Here is a 19,167-nt window from a genome sequence, read left to right on the forward strand (position 1 = left end):
GTTAATACTTCTCAACAAAACTACAAACTTGTAACTTGACGCATCCATCTCCAACAGAGCATAAACTACTACTTTTCTTAGGTCTTTTTATTCCTTAAGCCGCAATTGACGCACCAAACATCGGTAACGTTAACCAAGGTCTTAATGCTGACTTAAATGTAACTCAGCACATGTTGTCAGCAAACAGAAGGCTTTACTCGGTTGTTGACCAAAGCTACAAACCTACGAAGTATTCAATTCTGTTTGGGGCCAAATATAGCTACGCACAAAATTTTGACAAAACTTTGAACTTATTACTCTGTGTATGTGCCCTTGATTGTCCTAATTTCAGAACTTTGATTCGCTAAATCATGGTTTTTAGAGCGATTTTCAATTTAGTGTTGAAAGTAACTCAAGCTTGCTTTTTTTTTTGTACTCTGCTATATGAATGGTCCAGAATATTAACCGCAAGCACGACCAATCAGATGCGAAACTAAGACATGTCGCGACTTGATCATTTGCCCCTTCCTGCGGGCGCCTCAGGCAGCTTTTTTTTAACTATAAGTTTCAATCGGCTGCTAGTGACATTTTACTTTGTTCTCATTATTATTTATTACTATGGCTTTTGTTTTCCAACAACTCGAGGAAAACTGCTCTATACTTGAAAAAGAGCAAAGGTCTTCAAATTGCTTCTCCCTTAGTCGTACAACATTGTATGATACGTAACGTCTTTATCGTGTGTGAAGATAAGATCAGCTTGGTGGTGTTTGTCTTTCGCACTGTTCAGTTCACATAAGTAGTGGTCCTCTCCCTGTTTAAACAAGTTAAATGATTGACAACTGCAAGATCGTAAGCAGTGTAACCCGCACGTAAACTCGTCCCGCACTGATTTCTGAGTAATGACATGTCCCAAGAGTTTGAAGTTCTCTCGTCTCGTAAAGATCGATTGTCGATCTGGGGGAAACAAACGAAATCAAATCAAATCACAGAATGTACTCCTCAAAAGAAGAGGCTGCAGATTTACGGTGAAAAACAATCCACATATTTCGTACTCTTAATCAAATGCGAAACTGAAAGCAGCTATAAGCTGTTTCCTCGCATTTCTAGTACTTTAGGTCGGTTACGTCTGTCCTATTTGAGTTTTATTTGGTCTTATTGGCTTTATTAACGGCGAAATTCAATACAAAAGCGCTCTATAATGCAGAGTTCTACTCACATAAACTGGAACTGCACGCAGTAGAGGGTGACACAATTTTAACGCCTTTTCTAAGCATTGGGGGGACCACGTTTTCACACCAATTGAATACATTTCCTCTGATGAAGTCACAGCTGTCATAGACTTTCTTTATCTCTTCTGCTGTCAATTCCCTACTCCAGATCCTCAGGTTACTCATACTTCCGTTTAAACGTTCAACGAACTCACCAGACCCCTTCCTCAGAGCACCAAGCACTAATGTACCACCTCCTTTAAGACCTTTATCTGAGGGTAAATGTACCACAAAATTATTGTATTTCAGCTCAATATACATAACGAAAATATCCCCAGATATTGTTAACCTCAATAGGTGTTTGTAAAAGGTGGGGTTTGCTATTTTTGTCTTTTTTTACGATATTGCTGGCTTGCAGAGGAATGATGTCACAAAATTGTGGCGCGGACGATAAAGGGCTGGGTCGACAAGAATTTTTTCATCCAAATCTTATCTTGTGTCAGTGTCTTCTCGCTCCTCGCAGAGAGTAAAACAGACTGCTAACAGTCCAGTTTTCCTGTGCAATACAGTTTGAAAGAAATAAGGTTCACTGAGGAAGTGCTCTTGTCGTAAAAAACAAGGACTAACATGGAAGATCCCGATCAAGTGGACTTTTAGAGGACAAGTTTCAATGTGACGAAATTTTAAATGCACTGATTAATTAACATAAACTCTTTTTTAAAAGAGGAACTGCAGGGGTGCTTAAAAGAAATTCTACTCCAGAAATTCCTTATTTCAATGAAATGTCGTCGTAAATTTTTGGTTCCATTGTATGGTTTGAAGCCGGTAGTAATAGTCGATCGTGTTTTTGATCATCTGGATAAGAGTAGTCCTGAAAAGGCTATTGTCGGTAAATGACCACCAGATCAGAAGTCTTCATCAGAGGCTGATTGACAAGTGTTTTTCAAGTCCCTTGACTTTAAAGTTGACTTTCGTTCAGGCTGCAAACAACTCCCCACCCCCCTCCCCCACCTTCACTTTCTTAAATAATAGGGATAAAAGGAAAACCTGTTTTTATTGCCACTTTCTTTATAACTTTTTTAAGTTTCAACTACAAAGGAATCAATGTTGGTTCATAATTTCTTAATACATGCTCCGACTCGATTAAGTGCTCTTCTTCCAATAAGTGCCCCTGCTTTTAACCGAAATTTTGAATGAGCACCCAGGCGTTTATTTGAGGAAATACAATACCTACTCTCTTCAGATGATTTGACCGCACGACAAACAAGATTTCCTTGCTAACGATGCACAGCGAACATTTCCTCCTCGACAAGAATACTTGCTAGGGTAAATACAACTTTAATTACATATAGACTAACTATGAGATACATCAGCTCTTAAAATAGAAATGTGCACCGTAGAAAACTGAACTTTTAATCTCGCCGTTAAGGAGTATGTATGAACTTTAGCGATAACGGGTCAAAGAAACTCAGTTCCTCAAATAGCACAACTCGTTTGACGCCTGTTTCTCCCACCCTTCCATCCACTCCAACACCTGCTAACTGATCTGCTTGACATGGGTTAAAATAAAAAAAAAATCACTACTTCATGTATTATCTTAACAGTGGTAGAGGAAATAATTAAACTAGGTTTTGATACGGAGCCTTGCAATTCTATCAAGTAACCATAGTACTCTGAAACGAGTCAGTATAAATCTGTTGGGCGTCTCACCTAATCTGATAACCATTGATGTTTCGACATGAGTGCCTTCAAAGTAGAACCCAATTTTATGAAGTTTTTGGTGCCAAATGATGCAGACGTGCTGCCAACTGTTATCGTAAAGGTTGCCGTGTGGTTGTCGTAGATAGCTGGAAATACAGAAGAACTTAAATAGGACATAATGATTTACTTGCTGCGCAACCGTATCAGTCTTCTCCAGTTTTCTCTTGCCCCTTGTCGATTTGTTGGTTTTCGTTTGTAGGCTAAAAGGTGTTTAAGTTTCATAAACATGTATATAACTTCTGTGAAATGAAATAATGATTGACTGCAAACAAACAAAAACTTACAGGTGACGTTGGTCATCTATATCAACATTTATCGTAGTTCCTTTTGTCTCCAAGTGAAAAGCCTTTCCGTAATCAGTAGTAGAATAAGACAACAAGGTAGTTGTTGGCGCTGCCGATCCAGGGTGTGGCAATAACTTGATCCAAATACAGACCGTGAATGACACCATGTCAGGAAGGGAACTGGGCTCTGCTATAGCGTATCCATCCAAATGTTGTGGAAAGTGCAGATCGAATGATTCTGTAAAAACACACACACAAAACTTTTTTACCCATCTTAATAGTTTAGATTAAAACAGTTTAAATATCCTATTAAAATAGTTTATAAGTAAGAGCGCATGGGGCGACTTATAGCAACTGTGCTGTGGACGACACTTATTTTGCCTTAATTTTTTAAGTTAAGTCCAAAATCGTTTTTGCCGATATCAAGCTTCTCAATGTGACATTACTACCCTTGTCTCGTGAGAGACGAACTTAAGATCTCTATGAATCATTTGATAATTAGAATCAATTCAGTAATTTACCAGAAGAAAAAACGTCAAAATGTCATCCGTTGCGCTGTGCAAAAAATTTTTGAAAGTTCAGTCTATAAGCCTTTTTGATGCCAAAAGTCATCTTGGGAGAAAAAGAAAAAACACCCACACACAAAAAAGATTTTACGGCCAGAATAATATGCATTAGTTAATACCAGTAATTTTCATCGTACCGTTGTATATCCTTTTGCGGATATTTCAAAACATCCTTACCTTGACTAGCAACTAAGTTCAACGAACCTATGACGTTACCAAAGATTAAGTTTCTTAGTTTGATCGTCTGGTCATGTCATTTCTACCTGATCTGCTTGAGAGAGCTGTCACTTGGTGATAATTGAGACCAATCATTAAAAACATCGTAAATAGAACTGATGTCATGTGGCCGTTCATTCTGCTCTGGAAACTTTGAACCTGAGGGAAACCAATTGTATTTGTAATTGACCCGCCTCGATTAGCATTTGCTATTTGGGGGTCAAAGGAATATGTTGTAAATAAGTGTGAAAATAAAAACAAAAGTGTGTGAAAGATAAAAGTAAGTGAACTGATCATTAAATATACATCGATCATAATTGTTTTTTTGGAAAATTATTTTGAAAGACGAACAAATGTCACGAATGTAATTGATATTGTGATTCAAGTCACCACTAAACTGAAACGGAAAAGGAAAAATAAAAAGGGTATACAGATACGAATTACTCTTTTACCGTCCTCTAAATGGAAAAGCTCCGAAAATAACGTCGATCTCTAATTATGTGATAACTACATACCCTGGTACATTTCGACGAGAGAAACAAAAAACGGGTTATATGTCAGAGATAGATACAAAGATATCAACCAAATAGTTACAAAAAGGTTACCCAAGAACCGCTAAGTCATTCCATGTTTCTCCTTCATTTTGCAACGAAGAATCAAATCTTTGTCATAAAAATTGTCTGCGTTAAAACCGCTATTTACATGTATGTATAAGCAAATTCTTCTCATACCTTGGATAGTACGTATTGATTAAGAGGAACAGCATCGAATGTGACTGCGGCAACCGTAACTTCTCAACACCACAATTACTGATAAAATAGGCGATTTATTGACGGTGAACGACGTGGGTTGAAACTTAAAAATAATAAATAAATACAAATTAAAACAATTGATTAAGTAAAGGTGATAAGAAAGAAATACCCTGAGCCAACTTGAAATGACAATACTTACATTGTTACGATTACTGCAAAACTGCGCTTGACTAAAAAACACTGTCTGAAGACGAAATGAAGAATAAAGGAACTGCTTGAAAGCGAACTGCGACTAGCGCGACTACCGAAAAGAAAAAGGCCCTGAACAGAGAAAACTAAGTTTATATACGCACGAAAAACTAAAAATCAATGCATGCGAAAACGATTAGCTGAAAGTTTAATTGACGCCAATAATTGCGAAAGAAAGAATAATGAGTTCCGCACGCTAAGATTTTACATCGAAGTTGACGACAGATATTTTAAAAGAACGTTATTGCAATAAAAACGTAAGAAAAACGGCAAGAGAAAGAACACGAAGAGTTGTCGAGGCTTAGTAAGACGACGACATGCTCAATTTATGTATGAAGTTTTTCTAAACAGGCAACGAATACTGTTGAATCGATGAGCAAACAAGGCATCGGTGGACGACCTCACTGACTCCTTTGTCTCCCGATATCTTCACTCTTTTAATAAAAAAAAAATTGTTATTCAGTGGAGTCGAATGAAATCAGCAGAAACTATGTTGGAATGGTTATTTTTCCAAATGTATGGTATACGACATAATATAAAGGAAAACGCGTTTCTTTATATGAAATGTTATTTTTGGTGAATTTTTAACGGTATATAATTGTGGCGAAAGGAAACGATGGAAAGAAACGACACTGCAGTCGGCTGGACATTAACAAATAGATAAAATCGTGCGTTGGGCGATAACTTACAATCTTGCGTTAAACACGAACCCTTTTCAAGACGATCGGGCACGAGGCCTCAATTCTCAAAATTAAGGTAAAAGTCTCCTGATTCTGTCATCATAATTCACTCTACGGTGAACAGACAAATACAAGCAAAAACATATAACGTGCTTTACCTTTGGGAAAGGTCTTGATTTTCAAGTAAAACCACAACTGACGATTAAGCCTCCCAGTTGACTATGAAACATGTGCCATTTTAAAATTAAGAGAAGCCAAAGTCCATTTTTAGAATAGCGTGAATGAATCGTGAATGTAAGCTCTATCGATTCAAGTATATCCTCCCCAGAAACAACTAATTATTGTTTGAAGTACCACTGTATTGTGGTCAACCTGTGTTCGGTTTTAATCAGCATGACGGTTAAATTGAAACTGTGAGGCACCAAAGGTAAATGGTGTCAAATTTGGTAATATTCTTTTGCAAAAAGATAAATACAATATGTCTTACAAAGCAAACACAGATGGCTCTTTAAGCCGTTTAAATGAATAGTAAATAATATCTGTTAAACTTTTCTAATTAGTGCGTCAATGCATTCTCATTAAAATCACTGTTAGACGCAATTTCTTTCCACGCCTTTTAGAATTTAGCCAATTAAAATTTAAGTGAACTAAAATATTTGAAGAGTACCTCTGCGATAGGAAGTCGACTCAACCAAAAATCTCCTAGCGTTACGTTAGGTAAATTATCGTAATTCATACGATCATCAAACAATATTATCAGAATAAAATCTGGTTGCAAACCTAGTGATGTTAATTGGAAGAGTGACCCAGAATTCTTCTCTCGTCGTGTAACGGAAATATATATGAGTGGAGTATCATATGACATTCTATTTGCTTTGGAATGAAAGACTAGGTCATAAATAGTGAAAAATTAAATATCCAATCTGGAAAGACGATAAGGAGTACTTAGGAAGATGTCTTCATATCTAAATGCAAATTAGCACCTCGCACAGAACAACTGAGAAAAGAAGAAATTTCGAAGTTCTCGATCAAACTGCTCGGAGTTCCAGTGCCACCTAAGCCCCGATTGTCGATTATTTGGTAAAAAAAGATTTGTCCCCGGCGTAAAATTTGAAATAAGAGAAACTGCCTATTACAGTACTAACACTCAATATATATATGTTATTTGCCGGCTGGGAGGTCCGTATGGTGAAAAACTATGACCGAGGTCTTGAAAATACTGCCCGAGGCCGTAGGCCGAGGGCAGCATTTTCAAAACCGAGGTCACAGTTTTTCACCATACGGACCGACCCTTAGCCGGTAAATAACATATTTATTATTTTTAAACTTGACGAAATTCTTTCCGAAAGAACCCGAATGACTTATGGCCGTAAATACGGCAAGATCTTCCATAAACTGAACAATTTTTGAGTGAGTAAATGGAAGTTAAAATAGAGGTGATGCAAATTTAAGAGAGATGCCTCAGCGAAACATTTTCATTTCCGTAACGATAAAGGTGATTTAAAAGGCTTCCAAACAAACTTTGAAACATTATTTTTACAAGTATCTGTCACAATCTGACACCTGTCAATTAGAGAGCGCGCAAGAAAAAAAAAATCGTAGGAACATTTGAAAACCAACAGAACTAGTTTGGCAAGGACTGTCACGACAATGTTTTCTTAAAAATCAGTTAATGATTTAACGGAAAGTATTATTTACTCTCATCGACCATTCATTCATGTACGAAGATTTACCTCTGTTCATTAAGTAAACGGCGAGGAAAGTAATTGTGAGTAAATTCAATTTTTTATTTTGAAGTTGTGAGAGTTTGCTCGTTTGTTTGCTGTAATGGCGTGTTTAACTCTGATCTTTCCTTCACAAAAACTAAATTCGAACGGCACACTCCAACGAGACACAAGGGAATTTAATGCAGCCTTTTCTCAATTCCTTCAATTTCTGTTCGTGCAATTTAAGGTACAAATGTCCAAACTGAACGGAATTGGAAAGACTCACCAGGAGCGTATATTTGTTGTAGAACTTAAATTAAAACTTCGCTCGCTTTTTTTTTTACTATGAACAAATTGCTCGAGAAAATTCAGATATTAAATGAATGAAAGTTCCATCGTTCAGTTTAACTGTAACCAAATACCTCACCTTTCAACTTTCTGGGTACTTTTTGTGAACGATTAAAATTAATTGCAGACGGTTTTTAGGCCGCTTGTCAACCAACGTAATGACACTACTGTTTACACAAATTCATTCTGAAACCAATATTTTTCTTTCAACTAAAGTGATTTGATAGAGAGAAAAGGGAGGATTCATAAGTTATTTATCGGCTTGAGGTAGTGACCGACGTGTTTGCTTAAAAATACTGCCCAGCTGGAAAACGAGGTATATTTATGAAAAATGACAACGAAAGTTGGGATGTACTCGGCGAATCACGAAAGCGTTACCGTGGCCCGTGAGCAGAGATAGGAAAATACTGACCGGGTAAAGAACCAATCAGATTGCAAGATTCGTTACCGTGCCCTCTAAAAAAACAATAAAAAGTTTTCATTAGTACATATTACAGAAAAATGATTGAGTTGGTTACTTTGTCCTCTGTGATAATTTTATAGCGCAATGATAATTTGATAACTTCGGATCAATATCAGTATCTGCCCACCTACCCCTCCCCTAACTCAACAACAGTCAATTGATAAAAGTTAGGGTTAATTGATAACAAGGTGGGGGTTAATTTTGGGTGAGGGGAGGGGTAGGTGGGCAGTTGCCCAGATACTGATATTGATTCATAACTTCCATTTTAAGGTTCGTTGATGACATCTAAAGAGAGTTAATTCTCATTTGAATGAAGTTACAGGTGCAAAAGTCGGAGAAGCTCCCAAGCCAATGATATCCTCTGATTCTCTTGAACCCATACCTCATTGTTAGCATATAGCTTGTCAAAGGAGCTGATTTAAAATTTCAGGAGTTCTTACACGTTGCACATGTTGAGCACTGTCTGTGGGCCGAGGAAAAAGATCAGCTTCAACAGATACGGCAGCGGTGAAGTCTATCTCCTTTCATAAAGCCGTAGGATAATCACCCAATGAAGTAAGGCAACTATTCTCAGTTGTGTTGCATCTCTGATGGCGCAAACTTTGAACAAAACTTTTCTGGTTCGATCAAAATCATCGAATGCCAACTGTGCTTTTAAACAAGAGATCCAAAATCACACAACCAAACCTTTACGCAGATTCCTTTTTTTTTACTCATTCATTAATGTATTTGTTTATTTATCGATGACTGTTAGTTTCTTTGTCTATCTATTTATCCATCTATCCATCTATCCATTCATTTATTTCATTTTAATTTGTTAATTTGATTTCTTTTCCCGGAGAGATTAAGAAAAAATTGAAAACTTAAATTCGTCCCTGTAACGACGTCAACTTCGGTAATTATCATCTTCCTTCACAATTAGATTGAATATCCTGACAAACAAAAGAAAGTAGACTAATCCACCGATCAGAGTTCAGGAGCCAACAAAAATCGAAGCGATGACATGTGGAGGTCTTTAAAGAACAAATTATCCATTTATACTAATACAACTGTACATTGTACAGCTTGCTTATTGCATTAATGTTTCACTCTTATTGTTTGTACCAGTTGATTTGTTCCATTAATGTGAGTAGCTACCGTTGTGTGCGTAATTATCGCATAAGTACAAGTGTTCCTTTATCCGCAGGAAAGTATAAGGCCTTAAGCGACGCGAGCCTGCGAGATGCCTGCCAGGGGTCTATCCCTCATCATTGGTGCCAGACCCCTGGAAAACCTCTCCGCGACTTGTCTTGAAGCAACACGTGTCCTGCAGCAATAATAAGGAGGTCCTTCTCGCGAGGTTTATACTGAGCTATATCACGCCCTCTAGCTTTAGAAACTTTAGAGGCATCCTAAATTACGCATTCATTTTTTTCCTGTCTGACCGCTAATTACCGAATCTTACTACAATTCCACACTGCCCCCTGTTCATAGACAAGTGTGTTTTTTAAAAAAAGCTGTATCAAAGGTAATATATGATAACTTTTTTCTTCTCTGACTTCTCCACGGTTTCTAATGTGGGCTGGTACCGAGTCTCGTCCAGGAATATGCTGAATAACCCGGCCACTAAAGCGTTCAATCCCATGATTCCGTAAGGTAAGATTGGGTGAAAACGTTCCTAAAAAAGACAAGAAACTTGATCTTTTCATCCAGATTCATTTGTGTCGAGAGTAATATATAAAGCCCAAGCCTATCCTACACACTAACATATAAAGGTCGATCGTGAATAAGAAATCATTTTTGCAAGTGCAACGTGCAGTTGCGCTCCGTAAACGTATAAATCTTCTCTTTCTCAGGCCCTTCTCTTTGTTCGTCAGCCATGTAAGAAAATGTTGCTTATTACAATATATATTTTTCAAGAGAATTTAGTGCTGCGATCTAAATGGCACAGTGTCGGATCTTATTCCACTGTTACTTCTCTCGCAGTTAATGTCAGTATTTTAGTTTTCGATAGGTTAATACGCTTTGCTTCGACGAAGGGCTCATGATCAAACAGTCAGCTTTTCAAATCTCATTACCACGACTCATCCGTGGCACTGCTGATTCTGTAATCGTCGGATTATTTTTTTTAATAGGTTCGTTTGGTACGGAAAGAAAAGCCTTTACCACTCACGTATAAATACAACGGCTTACCGAGTATACGATGTACGGAGTACAGAATGATCCAATCCCAGCTGCACCTTCAAACACTCCCATGGCGATGTTTCTGAAGTGAAGAATCAATAATGATAGTGTCGATATAACACAGAGCAAGCATTCCGAACTTATTTCACAGCACCCTATGATTGTTCCAGAAAACTCGAACCACCCGCTTAACCAATCCGATGTAAATCTAAAATCAATAGTGACTTGGCAGTTCACGCTTTTCCGCACTTCGGATAGTCTGCTTGTTTATCTCAAGCATTGATTGGTTAATAGTGCTTTTTTCTGATAGGCTGCTGTGATCATCTTGGTTTTGGCTCTCCGACACTCTATCACCGTGACTCCCGCAGTTCGAAAAGATTAAGCGCTAAAACTTCGATAAACTAGTAAGGTAAAACTCTTTAGCTCTCACCCTGAGAAGCTTTGCTTCGCTTAACCTGGATGGTGGCAAAATTCAAGTGTAAAGAGGCTCGAAATTTTAACTGTAACTCGTAAAATAGGTTAACCGTAAAAATGTTTCTGGTAACCGAAACGAAAAGAAATTAAACGTTAGCCTCACAATGGCCCTAATTTTAACCTTAAGCCGTAAATGTTGCATTGAGACCCTCATCGAGTAATTGAAGACAAATTTTTTGTTCAAGTAGCTTCTCGCATTGATTCTATCAAAACCTTTAGCCGAATATGATAAAAAAAATGTATGGCGTTGGCAATTAGACCTAAAAACTCTTACCTGACAGTTGTAGGAAAGAGTTCTCCTGAATACACATACAGACCATCATAAGATATCATTATCCAAAATTTCGACCAGATCAGCGACATAATGATTTTACCGGCAAAATATCCTTCAAAAATGATAAAAGCAATGATTGTAAATATCATGCATTAATAATATTAAGTAAATTGCCCTTGTCAAAGCGATTCTAAGAGAGGTTAAATAATGAAATCCCACGGTGATTTTCCACACAACAAGTAAAGAGTACGTTTTCGCTCCTGTATAAAAAAAATCTTGACATTTTTGTATATCAGTGGTAGTCTGAACAGCTAACTATTTTCTCCAATGGCGCAATATTTTCCTTTCTTAACTATCTATTACTAACCCTTATTGGACTCGTCGTCTGTTGTAAAGAGAAGAGAGCCCGCAGCACCGGCAGCAGTGAGGAGCATTGGAACAATGACGCCCTTTTTACGACCAAACCTAGTAGAAGAGGTTCTCTGTCTTACTTTAAGTAAAGTATCTTCGTTCATTACAAGCTGCCTCCTAACTGTTTCATGATCTGAACAATTTGTCCTCATCTATTCTTTTAGATCAAAATAAGAGTACGATGCATCACCACACACACACACACACACACACAGTAACAGCAATAATGTATAATAATGGAGGTTGTTATTATTATCATTATTATTATCATTACTACTATTATTATTACAAAAGTGATCTTTTCTTGAACACAAGAAATTCCACGATTGATTTCCTGAAAAGATTTTGTCGATATTGAGGATTTGTGAAAGGTGATAAATTTATCAATTCGATTGCACGGTGACTGATAAGATGAAAGAGTAAATATAGCACAATACTATCAATTGGAAAATTTATAGAAACTAAACGAATTTTTTTTGTTCATGTTTCGTAAATGGCAAATCACGAGATTTTGTGCAATTTGTTACTGACTTGTTATAAATCCAAATGCCTGCCGGGATTGCTGGAAGCTCGATAACACTGGTCAAGAAGAAGTTCAAGTGCGTGCTGCCACCAATGGTGGGTGTGCTCAGGTATACGCCATAGTACACCATGGCATTGACAAACCTAGCAACACAAAATGAAACAGAGGAAGGTCACCTAAATGGCCACTGTTTTGTACCCAGAAGGCAAGAAACTTCACCCTTGCAATGCCGTTTCTCCCTTGGCAGTTTAAATAGGTAGCGCAAACTCCGAAGAAAACGGATAAGTTCGTGGGATGGAATATTGTCTAGTTCAGGAGGAACAAATCTCCTTTCCGCCGCGGAAATTATGGCTGTCAGAGGCCACTTTGGTTCGCTTAACACTTGAATTACGGAAACCTACATTTCAATGAGAAGTAGCTAGTTGTGCCCTTCTTCCTAGCAGTTCTTGTATAAAATGAGACGAATATCGTTCTCTATAGACATTAGCAGCAGGATAGTTATGATTGAAGGAATCGTTGACTCCTGACTTCGGCAGTCAGAGAGACTTTGTCAGAAGACAAGATATCGCTTCTTATACTATCCCATATAGGAACCACTTCAACTAAAATAAGGCAAGTCTGAAATTGATACATTCATCTACAGGCGGCCCAAGCTCCAGCTGTGAGATGATTATCTTGCGAAATAGGAGTCATGGCGAAATCATAAGAGTTTGTATGGGAATATTTACAAATAGATAACTAGCTAAAATGGGCTCTTATCAACAAAGTAAGCGGTCAGATAGCAAGCGATGCACCGTGGAAGTAAGGTGAGGTATTGTTATTGAGAATTTGATTGTATTTTTTATTCCTAGGAGTGGTCGTAAATATTCTTATACAAAACTCTCATAATTTCGCCATGACTCTTATTTCGCAAGATGATCATCTCACAGCTGGAGCTTGCGCCGCCTTTGATTCATCATCAACCAAGACAGCTCATTTGTGTCTTGGAAAAATTTCTTTAAATTTATTTTCTTGAGAGGCTACATGATTTTCCTACACTGTGGTGAAAAAAAAAAGTCGTTGATATTGAAAATTATTTAAGATTACATATTTCTTCTTCCTACCAACAATAACCCGTTATCAGTGTCTTCATAGCCATGTCGCGTGAACCGAACAAATCCCGAATGTCTCCCATTCTTTCTTCGTGCTTTACTTCAAACTTGATTTCCTCTTTCGAAATCTGTTTGCCATTCACGTGGGCAATGCTTTTGCAGAGATCCACAGCCTTTTCAGTCTTTCCTTTCACAATCAGCCACCGAAGAGATTCCGGAGAAATCCTGACAAAAAGACATGGAGCTATAAGTACGATTCTCAGAGGAAGCATCGTTTCAAGGCAACTAAATAGATAATTACTCAGCCATATCTAAGCATATATCACATAACGATTTTCAGCTGGAAATATCAAGTTAACGTTGACTGAATATTAATTGGATGGTTTGTCGTTGTCTAGTCGGTTAGTTTACAAGTCTTTAGGCGGAACATCTATGGTAAGCTTCTAAAGAACCCTGAAAAGTCGGCACTTACAAGAAGCCCAAGGCAAGAGGGATTGCTGGTGCCCCTGTGACAATACACAGTAATCTCCAATCTGTTATGAGATACGCAATTCCTGCCAGGCCCATCAACGAAAGGGTCCAAGAATACCAAAGAGACGTCCCCATTATGGCCCTGTGTCGAGCACCCACAAATTCGGAGATAAAGATGAAGATACTCACTCCACCACCTGATAAAGAGAAAAGCACAGATAATAATAATTAACTATGATTATAATGATTAGAGGGTACTAGTACCCTGGAATAAATACGTAGCTAAAAATATAACATAGGGCTGGATTAAATTAAGTAAAAAATATTTATAGCGGAGATATAGTATTGCCCTAACATACATTCGATCTACACAGACATCAAACACACAAAAACAAAGAATTATAACAAGATTTAACAATTTTCGAAGATCAAACTCTAGCTACCGTTACATACATGGACAATAGTACCTTAAGATAAAGCCAGTTGCCGAGAGTGTCATCAGTACAATGAAAGATAGTGCTCCCTAAGAACCGAGTGAGAATTCACTTTCAAATAAATGTGTATCGCATAAGCAGCTCTGTGAAATCTCTACGTATTTTTTCATAGCACACACTTACCTAAACTAAAACCAACAACGAAACGAAAAAGAGTGAATAGCCAATAGGAGTTGGGGAAAGCTGACAGCAAGCTGAATAGCGCAACAACAAATCCAGATGTGAATATGATGATTCTCCTGCCGAATTTGTCCGATAAAGTACTTAATATGGCGTTACCCATCAAAGAGCCAAGGAAGAGCAAAGAGGAAGACACAGTTCCATAGATCGCTTTGTCACACACCAGGTCAAACTGTGAAGGAAAAAGGAGACTAAATAGATTTAAGTTATTTTCTAATTCTAGTCAGATTAAGGTTGCAAAGTGCATTTAAACTGAATGTCGTAATACCAAACCTAAAATCAAACGAATAGTATGAATTCCAATCAGAGCCTATTCACTCACTAATGTCTGTACCTGTGTGACAACTGAAGTATATTCGCCAACAAATTCCCAGGCTCCTCTTGACATGTTACACCTCAGATCGTAGTTGTTGTCCCCTGGGTACACAATTGCACCTATCTGACACTCAGTGCTGTTTGCAACGCAACGCCACCCGGGCTCAGCGGCAATGAACGTTGACAGAAGCAGCGGCCATGCGAACCAGAACCACCCGAGGATGCTGGCGAAGATTAGCAGACGCAATTGATAACGGCCGAAGCTACCGATTTTTGTTAGCACCTGGTCAGCGGTTAATGCCATTGCTTGAACAGACAAGAAAGAGAGGGGGTAGTGTATATTTTCTGATTGTTTTTGTTTTGTTTTATTCTTATTTAGTGTAATTGCTCAGGCTATTATTGAGATACATATGCTCTGATTGGTCGAGTATTGTGTCATATCTTGCAATAATCACTTTGCACGAGGTGATTCTAGCAAGGGCGCCAAATTTCAAATGACTGCCCTACGTTTGGAAAAAGTTTCCGAGGAAGTAATAGGCACGATAGAAGAAAATTCAATTGCAAAAAACACAGAAGATGCTACTGAGTTTGGCGTAACATTCCTCAGAAGTGAACTGTGAAGTTTTTGCTGATTTATTAAATAGACCTGTTAAATTATCTTGAAATGAGTAATCAACACAATAGTAACAAAATGCGCGCAATGCTTTCTTTACTTACAGAATTTACAATGGAATTCAAAAGCGTTTAAGCAATTATATTAAAACAATTATTCGCCTCAGGCTTTGTGGCGATTGTCCCATGATCCCCTTGAATTTCTAGCCTTTTGATTGGCTGAACGGAGTCAGGTTATGAACTTGTTACTTAGCTTTAAGCTCAAAACCTAGTTCCGACAAATATGGTCTATGAATTTTTGCGAAGTCAAAGAAAAATTTTCACTGAGCGAGCCGTAAAGCAACGGCGGAAAAAATCGTTTTGATCGAGAGCTTACAAGTAAAAAAGTAACAGAACTAATATAGAAAATGCGACGGGCCTACCACCGAAAAAGACAATAAATTCGGTTTAAACATATTTCACCGTATGTAACTATTATTTCTTGACGTCCACTGAGGCCTGAGCTTAAGCAACACAAAGTCGCCTTGCACACTTTAAATTTGCTTTAACTTAAACAATTATTTTTCTCAGGCTTGCCGAATATGTCATTATTATAATCAAGTCGGCGCCACTCGCCTCGTTGGTTATTTATCATCTCATATTCGGCGCGCCTTCGTAGAATAATTTTTGGATATTCACCTTGCTTTTAACGAGTAATTTTTGTGTGGGATTTCCCTACACTTTGTCAGGGCCTGCGGTATTTATTTATCTATTTGTGTACGAAAGCAAAGTTTCGGTCACGTGGTCTCTGATTTACACTTGAATGATTTCATTACTTTCAACTCCCGTTTATTCCTACCAACAACCGAAGTTTTACGGAAAGATACATCATAATGACAAAGTCCAGTACTATCCTGTGGATTTACGATTAGCAATTTGAGGTTCCCTCTTTCAACTATGATTTGTTGATACGTTGCGTGACGGCACCAGGTTCTGTAGATTCGCAAGCTAAAAAACTAATGCCTTCAAACTTCCTGCCAAAATTTTTCACATTCACTGTTCATGTTTAAACAGAAAAGCTAATTTGCAAAAGTATAGTTTCCGTAAAGTGTTCTAAGCTGGAAGCACGAATACTATTAACTAACATTTGCAGTTGCTTACTGGTTTATCCAGGTTTATCGTAAACAAATTCTACTCTGCTACGAGCGACTGATTCCAATATTTCCGCTGAGGAATAAAAGTAGACGGCATTTACCTTTTTGTCGAATGCAAATATTTCATGAGTTCCTGAAACAGTGTGTTCATGCCTGAAGTGCGTTGGCTCTAAAACATTTTGGCAGTTAATTGTGCAAAGGATTCGGTGGCTGAGAACCTCAGATGTTCAAATGCACCCAATTGTAATGTGCGGCAAGACCTAACCTAAAAAATTTTTATTTCAGTGACTCTTAACTCTGTCAATCACCGCCCTTTCTTTCTCCCATGATAACTTGGGGGCCGTGTCCAGCTTTGTCAGTTGATTGGGAAAATACACAAACCACAATAAATGGCATTTTCCATGGTAGATTATCCCAAACTGTATCGCTTTGAAGTTTTAGTATCTCTTGTCAACCAACGACTACACTGGATTTCTGATTTTGCCAACGTTAAAAAAAATGTCCCGAAGGAAAACCATTTTCCCTTTTTGGTTACGTATGAGTTTCAAATGGAGAACCGTGATTGGCTCTTATACCTTGGACATACCTTGGACATCAAAACACCACCACATTTAATGTCATGGGTGCTTTGTGTGTTCTTTTTGACGTATCCATAAATGTTTACCAAATTGTAGACTACCTCCAGAAGTAGTCCTCTTTTTCCGTTCCGAACGGAACAGCGAAAATTTCCTTACCATTTGGTAAATTTTCCAGTTTCCAGTCTCTCATCAGCCGAAAACAATTGCAAATGGTAAGCAACATCTCGTTAGGCTGGTTTGCTGACTTTGGAAAAACTCTTACCATCATTGACCAGTCATCCCAACCGGTTTATTTTGACAAATGGTAAGCACACCTAACTTCCTCGAAACTATAAGTCCAAACATGTTTCTCCCGTAACCGTTTTCTCGTCTGTAGCTTGGGATTCTACGGAATCTTTACTCGACATTTATCACTATAACATGACAAAATGTTTTACATTTATTGTGAAGGTAATCTCACTGCATCAACGTTTACTTGACTGAAGTCCCGCACAAGTACGCATTGCGAACCCTTTTTTAAATTTGTATCTATCAAAGAATTTATTTTTATCTGTAGCCGGTATGAATATCGAAAGTAAGTGCTAGCGTGACACGAAAAGCAATCAAGAGGCATGTTGCCCCTTATTGATAGATACCAACGGCGGAGGGTAATTAGCAACCGGCTATCTGTCGTTTGTTTAACCCTAAAGATGTTTACAAGGTCACTCTTCTGATCCTCATTTCAGATAAGATAAGGTCAGTGATTTGGGTTACACGGATGTTTCTCTTGGTTTTTATTTCAGCAAGTTAGAGCTTGCTCTTTCAATACTGTACAACTCCTTCACAGCGACCAAGAGATTAAAACACTAAAGAATTGCCGCCTACATTTCTAAAGAATACGGATCTTCTGAGCTTTTTCATCGCACTTGTTGTCACAACTTTAATTCATAATACTCCTAAGATTATGTTCCATAGTAAAACATAAAACATTTGATGAACTTTAATCACGAACAAGCGTATTACCAACTTTATCAATAGTTGCTAAGGAGTTTCGTTTTTTTACACTTCAGAGGAAAAGCTTCAAATCAAGGATGAAAAACGAACAAACTTGCTAGACGAAAAACTTCGCCTAGTAGCCCTCTTGAGTTGTCTGATGTCGCTTGTTAATTCGAAGATCGCTAGTTTTTCCTTGAGTGGCATTCTCGTTCTGATTTAAAATTCTTTACCCCTAGCCATGCACTTATGGACATTTGTTGGTTCACCTTGATTTGGATTGGAGCTCTTGAATTGGAATTTTCCGGTCAAATTATACGTGCGGTAACGAACCTAAGTCATGCTCGACAAAGTTAAACGCCCTGAGGGAATCAGATATCCATCAACTCTGCCAAGTCAGACGTCTGCGGAACTGAAAGCTATTTTGATTTCGTTGGAGCTATTTGAAGTATGTAATTAATCCTCGAGTTTGTTCTGTAAGCTGTTATGAGTATAATATCTGAAGGTATTTGCCGCAGCTTTTAATTATGAACCGTTTCTCCAAATTACGCTCATCCCATCGAAAGAGAAAGTGATTTCATTTCCTCAAGGTAATGATTCATTTTCTTTTGCCCTTCAGCTGGGTAACATTTTAACAGACTTGAAACGGGCATTTCGTCCAGTTTGAAAAGTACTTCTTGATACAAAACAGATTGTTGACTTCAGCTAGACCTGGTATTGGTTCCACTAGGTCTCTAGTACAGTGATAAGAAACGGCCCGTTTCTTGTATCAATAAACAAACTGAACTCACCTCTTCTACAGAAAGGAAGTGAATCACCTCTCTTGTTCCTTTGGGCAACACATAAAACAACTGTATTCTGAGGCTTAAGGTTATAGTCGTGTTGATGGCTCAAAGTGAGTATCTGTTACGAGTTGGGTGTCATGTGAACTAGATGATATTTCACCATCCCGGGAATGTCTTAGAAGGGTGTCACTTTCTTCTTATATCGTTTTAAGCTCCGAACACATTTTTTAAGGATCAGTTTTGGTCTTAAGTAACAAAGATTAAAAAGTTTTCGCCTGCACCAGCATTTTCGTTTATCAGTTTAACTGATCCACGCTAGTCCGTTGACCATAGACGTGACTGCCTACCGTCATAACCAAAGCGCCAAGGATTGAAATACTGGTCGGGCTGATAATATGTAACGCTTTTTCAAAAACTTCCGTTTTTAACCTGACCACACAAGAAACATAAGATTCTCAAAACGATCTTTACAATAAAAT

The 19,167-nt window shown here is 37.9% G+C and overlaps 2 protein-coding genes across 3 annotated transcripts; both read right to left on the reverse strand.

Annotated features, from left to right (window-relative positions):
* On the reverse strand, positions 1 to 6,011 carry LOC131769672 (C-reactive protein 1.4). Its single transcript, XM_059085416.2, has 7 exons — positions 5,854 to 6,011; positions 4,746 to 4,869; positions 4,062 to 4,173; positions 3,233 to 3,470; positions 2,898 to 3,034; positions 1,196 to 1,459; positions 1 to 933 (listed from the first exon to the last, which is right to left on the reverse strand). The coding sequence occupies exons 3-7, from the start codon at positions 4,150 to 4,152 to the stop codon at positions 677 to 679; spliced, it is 987 nt and encodes a 328-aa protein (XP_058941399.2). The 5' UTR covers positions 4,153 to 4,173; positions 4,746 to 4,869; positions 5,854 to 6,011; the 3' UTR covers positions 1 to 676.
* Positions 6,012 to 8,853: 2,842 nt separating this feature from the next.
* On the reverse strand, positions 8,854 to 18,805 carry LOC131769662 (organic cation transporter protein). Of its 2 annotated transcripts, XM_059085401.2 has the most exons (10): positions 18,695 to 18,805; positions 14,628 to 14,914; positions 14,237 to 14,465; positions 13,621 to 13,816; positions 13,161 to 13,373; positions 12,066 to 12,200; positions 11,491 to 11,588; positions 11,124 to 11,235; positions 10,385 to 10,457; positions 8,854 to 9,869 (listed from the first exon to the last, which is right to left on the reverse strand). In XM_059085401.2, the coding sequence occupies exons 2-10, from the start codon at positions 14,910 to 14,912 to the stop codon at positions 9,714 to 9,716; spliced, it is 1,497 nt and encodes a 498-aa protein (XP_058941384.2). In that variant the 5' UTR covers positions 14,913 to 14,914; positions 18,695 to 18,805; the 3' UTR covers positions 8,854 to 9,713. The 2 variants fall into 2 exon arrangements, with proteins under 2 accessions (XP_058941384.2, XP_066020145.1); XM_066164048.1 differs by lacking the exon at positions 18,695 to 18,805 and having other exon boundaries at positions 14,237 to 14,484; positions 14,628 to 14,660.
* Between the last annotated feature and the right edge of the window lie 362 nt (positions 18,806 to 19,167).

This window comes from Pocillopora verrucosa, chromosome 3 (assembly GCF_036669915.1).
Source record: "Pocillopora verrucosa isolate sample1 chromosome 3, ASM3666991v2, whole genome shotgun sequence".
In the NCBI taxonomy this organism is placed as follows: domain Eukaryota; kingdom Metazoa; phylum Cnidaria; class Anthozoa; order Scleractinia; family Pocilloporidae; genus Pocillopora; species Pocillopora verrucosa.

Bases quoted from the DNA above. Each gene is read 5' to 3' on its own strand.
- LOC131769672 (XM_059085416.2), bottom strand. From the start codon at position 4,152: ATGAACGGCCACATGACATCAGTTCTATTTACGATGTTTTTAATGATT. The intron at 3,471-4,061 runs GTAGAAATGACA...GTGTTTTTACAG, and splicing joins AGCTCTCTCAAGCAGATCAG to AATCATTCGATCTGCACTTT. The intron at 1,460-2,897 runs GTGAGACGCCCA...ATTTACCCTCAG, and splicing joins ATCAATGGTTATCAGATTAG to ATAAAGGTCTTAAAGGAGGT.
- LOC131769662 (XM_059085401.2), bottom strand. From the start codon at position 14,912: ATGGCATTAACCGCTGACCAGGTGCTAACAAAAATCGGTAGCTTCGGC. The intron at 12,201-13,160 runs GTAGGAAGAAGA...TTGTGTTGCTAG, and splicing joins CTGATAACGGGTTATTGTTG to GTTTGTCAATGCCATGGTGT. The intron at 10,458-11,123 runs GTAAGAGTTTTT...TCTTCACTTCAG, and splicing joins CTCTTTCCTACAACTGTCAG to AAACATCGCCATGGGAGTGT.